This window comes from Stenella coeruleoalba, assembly GCF_951394435.1.
Source record: "Stenella coeruleoalba genome assembly, chromosome: 14".
NCBI classification, from domain to species: Eukaryota; Metazoa; Chordata; class Mammalia; order Artiodactyla; family Delphinidae; genus Stenella; species Stenella coeruleoalba.
Window position 1 is genome coordinate 62,017,972 of NC_137160.1, and position 12,157 is coordinate 62,030,128.

The 12,157-nt window shown below is 45.5% G+C and overlaps 1 protein-coding gene across 1 annotated transcript in view; it reads left to right on the forward strand.

Moving 5' to 3' along the window:
• Window positions 1-12,157, forward strand: part of CEP192 (centrosomal protein 192) — a gene marked incomplete at its 5' end in the record, with an annotated part of 58,077 nt that overhangs the window by 28,451 nt on the left and 17,469 nt on the right. The window contains 6 exons of the mRNA XM_079943041.1: window positions 2,124-2,274; window positions 6,406-6,581; window positions 7,195-7,318; window positions 8,752-8,857; window positions 9,294-9,501; window positions 11,730-11,809. Of these exons, the coding sequence (XP_079799167.1) occupies window positions 2,124-2,274; window positions 6,406-6,581; window positions 7,195-7,318; window positions 8,752-8,857; window positions 9,294-9,501; window positions 11,730-11,809 (845 nt within the window). The remainder of the gene's footprint in view (window positions 1-2,123; window positions 2,275-6,405; window positions 6,582-7,194; window positions 7,319-8,751; window positions 8,858-9,293; window positions 9,502-11,729; window positions 11,810-12,157) is intronic.

A 12,157-nucleotide genomic window follows, 5' to 3' on the forward strand; every position in this document is an offset into this window, starting at 1 on the left:
CACCACAGTATTGTTTATAATAGGAAGAAATTAGAAGTAACCTAAAGGCCCAAGAGTAGGGGATCGTTTAATTATGCAATAGAATATCTTCAAGGCATTCAGACAATATGATTCTATATCAAGTGACATGGAAAGCTCCTCAATTTATTAAGAAAAGAATTATTTTAAAATTTTGCATATAAGATCACCTGTCTCCCCCTTGGCCTGTGAGCCCCTAGAGGCAAGGGCTGCACCTTCTACCCCTGTGACTCATGCCCTGCACTCCCCACCAGCTCATTTGGTAAAAATAATTTAATGTCTTATTTATAGTTACCTAGGTAAAATTGCAGGAGTATACACACCAAAATATTAACAGTGGTTATATTCTGGTGGTAGAATTTCAGGTGGTAGTATCTTTTCCCCCCATTTTTATTTTCTAGTTTTTTAATGATAAAATACACACTCCTGAAGTGGGAAATGATAAAGGAAAAAGATATTTATGCCTATGTAGAGGTGATATAGAATAGTTTATGATCTTTTCAGCAAATTGGGAGTCTAGATCATCTGCTTCAAGGGTGGGTTAGTTAAAAATAATGAAAAGATTTGAAATGGTTGGAAAGAACGTTGGATTTGGAGCTGAACCTCAGTTCATAGCCCATCTCTGCTACCTCAGCTCCTCCGAGCTTCACCTTCCATATCCCTTCCTCAGAGGAAGGATCCACGTGAAAGAGTTAACCTGAACTGTGCCATGGAGATGGACCCAGACACGTAGCAGCAGCAGTGAAGTCTAATGAGAACTAGGCAGCATGAGTGTGCAGCCCTCGCAGCTTCACGACTCTATGGCTGAGTGGACTTGGTGGGGAGTGCAGGGCACGAGTCACAGGGGAAGAAGGTGCCGCCCTTGCCTCTAGGGGCTTACAGGCCAAGGAGGAGACAGGTGATCGAAGTATAGCATGAAAGTGCTGTGACAGAACTGTCCTTAAGGACCTGGGGGCCGCGGAGAAGTGGCACTCTGCTGAGAAAGCGGGGAGGGGGTTGACAAGGAGGAGAAGGTGTGGACCAGGGTGGGGGAGGGTATTCAGGCAGAGGGAGCTGCATGTGCAAACATTCAGGAAGTGGGTGTGTTAAGGGTTATGTTGACAAACCTGACCAAGCGCTCAGGTGACCTGCTGAGACCCCCCTGTGATGGGGTTGAGTGGGGGCTTCAGGTGGGTCCTTGGGGCCAGGTTGCACATCAGGGAGTATTGGGCTCCTGGAGGTGGTGTGCATGCTGTCCAGGTGAGGGGAGGAAGCAGCCCCACTTGGTCTTGTGCTGGTTGGTGTAATGGATCCCTATAAGAATGTTGTGGTTGAACTTTTTACATGATTATTTTGAAAAACATTTGAGCGTATTACTATTAAGCATTCATAGCGATCTTACTTTTGTAAAATGTATAATTACTGTGGCAAATAATTTCACAATTAAACTTTTATAGTCAGATGTATTTAATATAAATTTTAATTTACACTTCCTGTGTTCTTTCTGAGTTTCCATCTTAAAAATACTTAATTCTTAATATCTAATTTATATGTAGAATACAAGCATGTTCTCTAAAATTTCTTGTATATATAAATTCAGGTAGGTTTATCTTTGGATAAACCTCGAGCACTGTCTGATCAATCTAAATACATGTAGTTATACTAATACTGCCTGTTTCTGGATTTACTTAAGTTTTTATGAGACTGCCGCTTATGAAGTGTGTGCTCTCAGCCTCTGTGTTTTGGCCCCTCATTTGGGGTGGAGGTGATGATGCCTCGGAGAGCTGTGGAAACTGACCAGGTTGGTTTATGTTGGGGGTCAGAACAGTGCCCACAGCCCTGAGAGAGGTTGTTACTCGTACTTCCCGTGAGGAGACTGAGGCTCGGACTGGTGAAGGAAGCTGCCAGAGGTCCCAGGCTGAGCGTTGGCGTGGCTGTAATCCAAATCCAGGGCCAGAGCCTGAGCTGCCAGTCATTGATGCTAATCCGTAGTGTTAAAAATCCAAATGTCACCTACCCCCAATTAAGAAGATACAAGAAAATATGTAAATATATGAGTGCCTCTGTTACTTGGTGGTGTGATTATGTGAAGATTCATGTATTTCAAACATTATTTTCTATTTCAGTATATGACCTTCCCCAGCGGCCCAATGACATCCAGCTCTTTTATGGAAACATGCGTAAAATTATACTTTCAGTAATTGGAGAATTTAGAGATTCTGTTTCTAACAGAGAGTTTCTTCCACCTTCTTCCAGACCTAGCTTGGAATCTAAAAGGTAAAACTAACAAAACATCTTTTATCTGAGTTGAAGATTATTTGATTCACACTGGAGCTGATCTTTTACCTGTGCTTTGTTGGGTTTTTGTCTCAAACTGTTTATTTCATCTTTATTTTTAAGTTGAAAGAATTCCAAATTTACAGAAAAGTTTAAAAACAATACAGAGGGACTTCCCTGGTGGCGCAGTGGTTAAGAATCCGCCTGCCAATGCAGGGGACAAGGGTTCGATCCCTGGTCTGGGAAGTTCCCACGTGTTGCAGAACAACTAAGCCTGTGCCACAACTACTGAGCCTGCACTCTAGAGCCTGCGTGCCACAACTACTGAGCCCATGTGCCACAACTGCTGAAGCTTGCGTGCCTAGAGCCCATGCTACACAGCAAGAGAAGCCACTGCAATGAGAAGCCCGTGCACGGCAATGAAGAGTAGCCCCCACTCGCTGCAACTAGAGAAAAGCCCATGTGCAGCAATGAAGACCCGACGCAGCCAGAAACAAATAAATTAATTAAGTTACTTTTATAGAGAACTCCCATACGCTATCTGCACCGAGATTTCGCAGTTGGTAATGTTTTACCACATCTGCCTTATGGTCTTTCATGTATATACAGGTTTTTCTGAACCATTTAGGGGTGACTTGCAGACATGATGACCAGTAGCCCTGAACTGGCTGTAGATGCTCCCCCTCATAGGCACGGCAAGCCCGTCAAGGTTAGGACACTGATGCGGCGATACAGGACCACCATCTGGTCCACGGAGTCTCCCGGTGGTGTCCTGTGTAGTTAAGGCAAACAGCAAACAAGAAACTGCCTCTTTCCACTTCCTCTTTGGTCCAGAATCTAATCTGAGATCACACGTGCGTTTGGTTGGCTTGTCCATTTACTCTCTTTCAATAAAGAGAGTTCCTCAGTCTTTCACAACAGAGAAAACACACAAGGTTTGCTTATCAAGTACGATCCACAGAATCAAAGGTATTTTCCAGAATGAAGCTTCAGTACTAATTTGGGGTGAAACACAGAGAAACCTGGGGTTGCCCATGGTACTTTCTAGATCTACTTTGTAACATCAGCACTCCCCTCTGGCTTAGATTTAACACAAGGTCCATAAGTTGTGGGTGTGTTGTGTCACACAAGAGACTATTTTGATCATGAAAGGTATTTTATGCTTTGATAACTATGTAACTTATGTGATGCTTTTCAAACAGCTGTGCCACATAAATTCGTAAGTTTCAGATTTCTTTACCACAAGCAATGTGAGACAGACCAGGTGCTGCCTGTTTTAAGGACCCCAGTGCATTTGCTGTGGTATCCGGCATTTGCAAGATTACAAGGTGATTTAACCAACCCATCTTTCTTTTTTTTCTCTGGTCGTTTCTGGTAAAAAGGGAAAAGTAGGCTGCAGGCCAGCTGCTAACTCTTTCTTACCAGGTACCTTGATGTTTTTATACAATACAGGCCAGTTACTTTGTAAAATATTCTCGATTTCAGTTCACAGCTTCAGGACCTGCAGAATGATGCTGTTGGTTTCTCAGTGAAGCTTCCTCAGTGGTGAACAGTGCTGATTTGTCCTGTTACTAGCAGTATTTTTATCACTTTAAGTGGTGTTTGCCAGGTTTCTCTGCTGTAAAGTTAATAAATATCTTGAAGGGATATTATAATACACAACTTGGAGACAATGAATGATCTTGTTTCTCGTGAGACTTTGAGTACCCAGTGAGGATTGCTTCCTGAATCATATTATGTCTATCTTAGTTACTAAATGGTGATTTTCTTATCCCATCTTTCTGCATTTATTAGTTATCTTTCTACTTTGAGGAAGGAATTTCCTTTTTCTTCTTATTCACATATATTAGGACCGACTCGTGGATTCAAGATTAATCCTTGTTGTCATTATTTAGTCCCCTGACCTGCTCCTTGGTCCTTTGCCTGTGCCCACAACACCTCTGGGCACCTCCTTATTCACAGGTACAGCAGGATGGTCGAGGCTCGTCCTTCACTTGCCTGTCCAGCCTGGACACGAGGACACGGGCAGCAACGTGCTCATTGCTATTGAGGTGTCCTTGCTTCTAGGCCCGCTCAGTGGACAGAGCTAGGAAATATATGAGTTTATATACAAATCCATGTGCAATTTATATCTACTTCTGTTTATAAATGTGTTAAAATCTTGAGTTTACACTGATACCTCCAATTCTAATCTAACATAACACATGGATTCCTTTCCTCCTTCCCATAATTGTACCTTTTTTCTCCAGTACTGAGAAGCCTGGCCCCATTATTTTCAATATGTTTACGTTTTACTCAGTCTCCCTGTTTTCAGCCAATCTTGTCTTCACATGGTCTGTCTCCCTGGGCCCAGTGTTGCCAGCTCACACCAGCAAGTCTTAGTGGCACCACTTGAGGGCTGACTCCCCCCATCACCATCACCCTAGTGCCTCTGACTCACGCCAACTTGGTTTCTTTAATCCTTATGCTGTTCGTGTTAATTTTTTTTCTAAGATAGTTAAAGATAGTATTAACATGTATTAAAAATTACCTTGAGGGCTTCCCTGGTGGCGCAGTGGTTGAGAGTCCTCTTGCCAATGCAGGGGACACCGGTTTGAGCCCTGATCCGGGAGGATCCCACATGCCACGGAGCGGCTGGGCCCGTGAGCCGTGGCCGCTGAGCCTGCGCGTCCGGAGCCTGTGCTCCGCAACGGGAGAGGCCACAACAGTGAGAGGCCCGCATACCGCAAAAAAAAAAAAAAAAAAAAAAAAAAAAAAATTACCTTGACAGTTACTTCAGTTGTGAGGAACTTGTTCTTAGGAAGCTAAACAAACAGTAATCAACTTTGTTTTTTAAATTGTTTTCTGATGTTTGGCTGGTGCCCCCTTTGTTTCTCTGGGGCGGTATAGGTCTGATTGCAAAGGGGGGTGGTCAGAGGGCAGTGAATTAGCGGTGAAGAGAGGGATTTCTCTCTGTCCGCCAAGTGTTGACTGGAGTCCAGGTGTAGCCCTGCTGTGTGGTAGGTGAACTTGGTCACCGCACCAGTGAACTTCAGTTGTCATGTGTTCACGTGATTACAAAATTTAGTTGAATTACAATTTTTTAGTAATCTAAGGCTTATTAGAAAACCCAATTTCAACACTTAGTAAAAAAAAACTTCCTAAACTTTATTAGCATTTCTTAACTGTAGTTTTTTGCCAAGAAGATTTTGTTTTAAAGTTTTTTGGTGTTAGCGTTGTAAAGCCAGTTATCATTATTCAGTTATAGATACTTGAAGAGTTTTGTTGTTTTTCTTAAATTCTTAATATTGGGTAGGTTATTTTTGTTTTTTTTTTTAAGGAAGGAAATTCTTTTTATTTATTTTTTGGCTGTGTTGGGTCTTTGTTGCTGCGCGCGGGCTTCTCTCTAGTTGCGGCGAGCAAGGGCTACTGTTTGTTGCGGTGCGCGGGCTTCTCATTTGCAGTGGCTTCTCTTGTTGCAGAGCACAGGCTCTAGGCGCGCGGGCTTCAGTAGTTGTGGCACGTGGGCTCAGTAGTTGTGGCTCACGGGCTCTAAAGCCCAGGCTCACTAGTTGTGGCGCATGGGCTTAGTTGCTCCGAGGCATGTGGGATCTTCCCAGACCAGGACTCGAACCTGTGTCCCCTGCATTAGCAAGTGGATCCTTAACGACTGTGCCACCAGGGAAGCCCTGGGTAGTTTTCTAGTAAATCTTCTTTAAAAAACATTTATTTATTTGGCTGTGCTGTGTCTTAGTTATGGCACGCCGGATCTTTAGTTGTGGCATGAGGGATCTAGTTCCCTGACCAGGGATCGAACCCGGGCCCCCTGCACTGGGAGCACGGAGTCTTAGCCACTGGACCACCAGGGAAGTCCCTCTAGTAAATCTTTTAAGAGACCTCAGATGGCAGCAGAAGTCAAGGCAGGAAACAAATCATTGCAGATTCTAATTAAAGATTAGTAACATTTAACCTATACTGTACTTTACTTTTTATACACTTCTTTAAGAAAACCCCAATGTGAAGGATTCTTATTCACTGAAAAATATATAATGCACTTTTATTTTTATGGTTTCAGATTTATGAATAATTAATATAAAAATGTGACACAGTCTGCTTTATCATTTTAAATTTCTTTTCTCTCTCTCTCTCTAGTGAATCTGGCAGTTGTGGGACACATGGTGGTAACATTTCTTTGGATGTTTTACCAGTGAAAGGTCCTCAGGGGTCTCCACTTCTTTCACAAGCTGTTCGCCCACCTCAAGATAAATCGGCCTCGGAAGAAGTGTGGGCTGTCCAGCCTGAACACTTGATTTTAGTCGCCCCTTCTTGTGAGTATGCCCCCAATGACAGGACAGAAAGTCCCTCTGGGGCCCGGGCTGTACTTGCTCTGTCCTCAGGGCTCTCGTAGGACAGACCTGGGCTCCATGCAGATGTGGCTGGTGGCTTGCCCAGGCCTCCCCTGCCTGCTACAGACCCAGCCAGAGTGTCATCCTGACACGAGGCCTCGGACCCCAGGCCAAGCTCCTGTGTGGCAGAGCTGCCCATCCGGGGGTCTTGATTCCTGCCCCCCACGCCCCCATCCCCCACTGAGAATGCAGTTGGCACTTGGCCTCTTTTACCCTTAACGTTGATACCCTTGGTCCAGAGTAGGAACAAATCTAGTACCTATGTCTGTGCCCAAGACAGGGAGTAACAATTACCAGATTTCCTTTTTCTTCTTTGTTCACTACTAAACTTTGTTCAGTGTCTTTGTAGTTTCCAAGAGTAAATGAAGGTCTTGCTTTACCAGGAATTTGAAATTTCTGTAATTGGGCAGTTGGGAAAACAAAATGAGTTAGTATGGTAGTGTTTTTATTTAGGATTTATTTTTACTATTTATTACCCTTCGTCTTTTTCACAAATGCTAAATGTAAGTAACATTTTATTTATCTGCTGTCATAGGTGATATGGCAAAAACTGGACGTTTCCAGATTTTAAACAATTCTGTTAGGTTACTGAAATTTGAGCTGTACTGGCCAGCACACTGTCTTACAGTGACACCACAACATGGGTTTATCGCACCAGAGTAAGTATGACCTCCCTTTCCCCTGGGTGTTATTTAGATGCTTTAGCATGGTGACTTTTTAAGGATCAAATAATAGGCCATTTTAATTTATTCAGTAGAATTTTGCAGTGTGCTGACTCTGTAAAGAGCACCATGCATGGTTCTGTGGGACCACAGTGAGTTCAAGACTCATGCTTCTTAGCGGGTGGAGACCATGTCCACAGCCAGTTTACGGTATCAGCCTAACAGGGTGGAGAGACGTGTGAGGCGGGGGAGAGTTGCTGATGTAGCTCTGCCTACAGAATTACAGCACAGGGATGTGGCTGTGCACATGATGAGGGTACTGGTCTCCAAAGCTCCGGTGGTCTTGCCTTTGTCACCTTGGGTCTAGCAGCTTATTCTGCTGGTTTTCTCTAAGGACATTTTACAGACACAGATTCCTGGCTTCTGATATGTCTGAGCCATAATCTAGTTTGCCGTTTTCTACAAAGGATATTTTAAGGTAAAAAGAAGTCTTTGGGGGCCAGATGGTGATGAGCAACTGCCCTCTCTGTGCAGCTTAATTATTGGGATATAGCCTCAGCTCTGCAGCTTCTCAGGGACTGTGTCTGGGTTGGCACAGAATACGCACATCTGAAAGTTGCTTCACATTTGGGAATAGCAACTTTGCACAAGAGCAACATGAAGTTTATTTGCTTTTGCAAAATGATGGCATATGCGTTTCAGGAGAGTTGATTTGACCAAGACCGGGTTAAGGTATGGTTGGGGACACTCCAGAGAAAGGTTCCTAGGACCAAAGCAGTCAATTAAATGTTTGTCTGTTAATGGGTGAAAAGCTGGGAGACGACTGGACAGGTTATTCAGAGACTTGTCCATCACCCTGCACCTTGAGCTTTTAGCAGTGGGAGGTCATCTTGGCCATTTTGGACGTGGGTACTGACCTCTCTTTATAACTGGTGGTTTCTCTTAAGTCACAAATCCAGTTACATCGTCCACATTTACGTCTTTGACATCCCATAGCTCTTGAAGAGAACAGTGAGCACAGAAAACCTGACCGACCCCCTTTCCCACCCTCTCTTCCCTTCCAGTTACGCTGTGTGACCGTGACGGCTCGTTCTTTATCATTGGCGGCTCAGAGCCTTTGTGTTACTGGTCTTTTGCTCCAGAAATGTTTAACTTGAATTGCTGTTTAGATGGCATTTCAGTGATGTGGTCCATTTTCATATGAGCTTTGCCCTTAGGTTCTTGGGTTCACACCACTCAGCTTTTTGTCAGCCACTGGGTTGGGGTTGAGGCCAAATCAGATGCGCCTGGTAGCTTACCTCTGTTCTCTGCTCTTTCTGAGCAGTGAGGAAATAGTTGGTGACTGACAGGACAGTGTTTGTAACTCTTGTGGTTACTGCTGTTCCAGTACAGGGTATTCTTGGTTCTCAGTGTTCAATTCTTCTTTCAAGGAGCAACCTACAAATTCTTGTGAGTCCTAATTCCTCCTTATCCACAAAACATTCAATGTTCCCATGGAGTGGCTTGATCTATATACACTGTGACAATGGACAGAAGGTAATTTTTTAAACTTTTTTTTGATCAACATTTCTCTTTTTTTGCAGTTTAAGTTTTGTAATCCTCACTGATAGCACTTAACATTTCAGAAATCGAATTGAGGTGTCCTTTCAGCCCAAATAGACTTAATTAAATAGAGTAGTTAGTGCAGAGTTTTTCCACTAGTGAGCTGAACAAGTGTCCTGGGTGGGCAGCAGTGGAGAGTGGGGCCTGGAAGCCATCATTAACTTGAAGATTTTGCTTTGGAAAAAAGAGGGGAGTTGGGAGAAAGGATAAAGTCGAAGAGCTACTTTGGGATCTGAATGGACTTTAAATTCACCAGTGTTTCATTTGTTTGGCATTACTTTTCTCTACCATAATTTAAAAATGGGAATTTTTTTTAAAAAAAAAACAACAGCTTCACTTGCATCTTATCCCTTTGTTTGGGTCATTTCAGAAAATTGTGAAGGTTCAAATTCGAGAAGACTTGACCCAAGAAGAACTTTTCACTTGTTTGACCTCCAGCCCATTTAGAATCCTTTCCCCAGAAACAGAGCCTTCAGTTAATCATCTGGTAAAACCAGTGACAAAACCACCTTCCACAAGAGTTGAGATAAGGAATAAGACTGTTACTTTTCCTACAACAGAACCTGGCGAGACTTCAGGTATTGTATCACAAGGTTACGTAATTCAGACTTCTGCTAGTACGTTGGATCTAACGCTCTTAGTTAACTGTAGTTTGTGATAGGTGCAGATTTCCCACTACTTCAAGAGAAAATCAATTAGTCACTGGAAATCTTTTCAGTTATGAGCTGGATTTGCAGATGCTTAAAAATTGTACCGTGTTGAATTTAGGCCTTTAATAACTCTCTGTTCCAGGAGGCTTAGATTTTCTTATCAGAACCATCCCTCCCCGACTCTCACTAGGTCTTTGACCAGAGTTGCTACTAAGTTAGTGGCTGAAGAGGAGAGGAAGGTGGGTGGAGCCTGGCTCTGTCAGTTACTCTTCGACTACAGGCTCCAAACTTGCCCAGCCTCCCCAGCTGTGATTAACACCCACCACCCAGGGCCTGGGGATGGTGACGCGGTGTATGAAGCACCTCTGAGCTTCCTTGGGCCGGAGTAGTGCTTTCTGTCCTGTGGGCACTCTCCCTGCGGCCTCGGGGTCTAGGATTGCACACGGACAACTTAGATAGGGTTTGGGGCCACCTCTTGCCTGGCCCCCCAGCTCCTCAACTCTCGCGGGCTGTCTTCCACTGCAGGTCAGTCTCCTGCCCTCAGGGTCCCTCCTGGATCTCATCGGCACCAGGATCTGTACCGTGTTTTCACTCAGTTTCAAGCCTGTCACTTCTGCCCATCACCCCCTCTGGCTCTTCCCAGCTCACTTACTCCAGGGGTCAGCAGTTGCCTGACCACATTCAGACCTCCAGGCCTTTCCCCTGCCCATCGCCCCACCCACAACGCACTTCTCCCCTATCCCTCCTCGACTTCTGTGCTCTGTCCCTGTAACCCCTCACAAACACTCGTGACTGCCTTGTGCCCCTCACCCTCTGCATTCCCGTCTGGCAGAATCCCAGCCCTGGTTAAACCTGACTGTCTCCCCGGCCCTGTCTCTGCCCCTGAGTGCCGCGCAACTTGGGCCCCTAGACGCCCTGAGCACAGGCTTCCCCAGCGGCCCTTGCAGCCCTCCTCCCTGCTTGCCCCCGCCCCCAGCAGCTGAGGCTTCTCTGCCGCAGCCCCTGCTGCCCCCTCCTCCCTGCTCCTGCTCTTTCCGGCTCTTGCCTTTGCCTCACACATGGTTGAAAATCTAGAGATCATCCCAGGTGACTCTTGCGCTGGGAACCTGGGCCCACCTGCTCCTACCATCTCAGGCAGGGCTTCCTCGGGCCCTCCTACCCCCTTGTCAGCATTTCTTCCTCTTTGCCAAAGCGTCTCCGTCAGGACGCAGCATGCGTGCCGTCACTCATGGACAGGGTGCCCTCGGCCCCTCGCCTTGCTGCGGCTGCCCTCCTCCCTGGCCCCTTCCTGCCAGGGTTGTGCTCCCACCCTCGCTTCTGCTGCCACCAACCAGGCCCTGAACTTGCTCCCATCAAGGTCACTAGAAAGCTTGATTTTGCCAAATCCAGGGCATCTTTTGTGTGTCTGTGTCAGTTTGACCTTAGCACTGGCAGCCACTCCTTCCCCCTTGGAGCAGCTCTCGGGGCTCACCTTGCCTCAGGGCCCCTCCTGAGCCTGTGCTGCTCCCTCCTCCTCTTCCGGCTCCTAACGCCTGCATCCCGTTCCTTCTCTCTGCTCGCCCTGAGCCCCAGATGTGCACCCCACACATCCACGAAACCTGCTTCTCCAGCCTTTCCCATGTTAGCAGTGGCACCACTGCTTGTGCACTTGGTTGAGCCAAATCCCTACAGTTGATGTCTCTTCCCTTCTGTTCACCTGTCCCGTCCGTCAGCACGTCCTTTGCAGTCTGTCTTCAGAATAAACCCCACATCTGCCCGCTGACTTTCCTCCCTTGGCCATCACCAGGCCTGATGCATGCAGGTCACCCTGTGCGGCATCTCGACCGAGGGCCGCAGTGACATGGGCCAGGCTCTGCCCGCACTCTGACCCCGTGCAGCCTCTTAACCTGTGCAGCACCAGGGGTTCATGCATGGTGAAGACCCTGCTGTAGTTCTTCAGTAGCTTTTTGCATTGCACTTCCATTAAATACAAGATAGGGCATCTGTCTGACAGGACTTCGTTAGAAAATAATGTTATTCCTGTTGGACTCCAAGGGATCTAAGTGTATTTTTTCCCTGTGATGAGGTCAACACAGTATTTTCCACAAATTATCCCACGAATCTGCTTGTTTATTTACCCCTCAAAGAGTTTGAGTTGTTAAATGTGTTCCTTTTAGGAAGTTACCTGGAACTTGAGAATCACGGTGACACAGAAGTGAGGTGGCACCTGTCATCCTTAGCCCCACCTTACGTCAAGGTCAGTAATAATTGCCTCAGATATACTCATTTTAATGTTTAACTTTATGCAGGATGTTTCAAAATCTGAATTATGAGCATATGTTGAGATTACTGGTTTTTGTTCCCCTGCTTCATTTACTTAATTATGTTTGTAAGTGGGGCTAACCTGCCCAGTTGTGTTCACAAGGTGGTTTTGAGAGTCAAGTTAGAGAATGTATGTGAAAATACGTGCTTGCTCTGTTTCATGCTCTCTCCTGCAACTCTGCTTTTTATCTGAAATAACTATTTTGAAAAATATATATAAGTTTTATACCAGGGCATTGTGTGTGTGCTTTTCTATCCTGAGTTCCAAGTGCTGCTGTGTGTT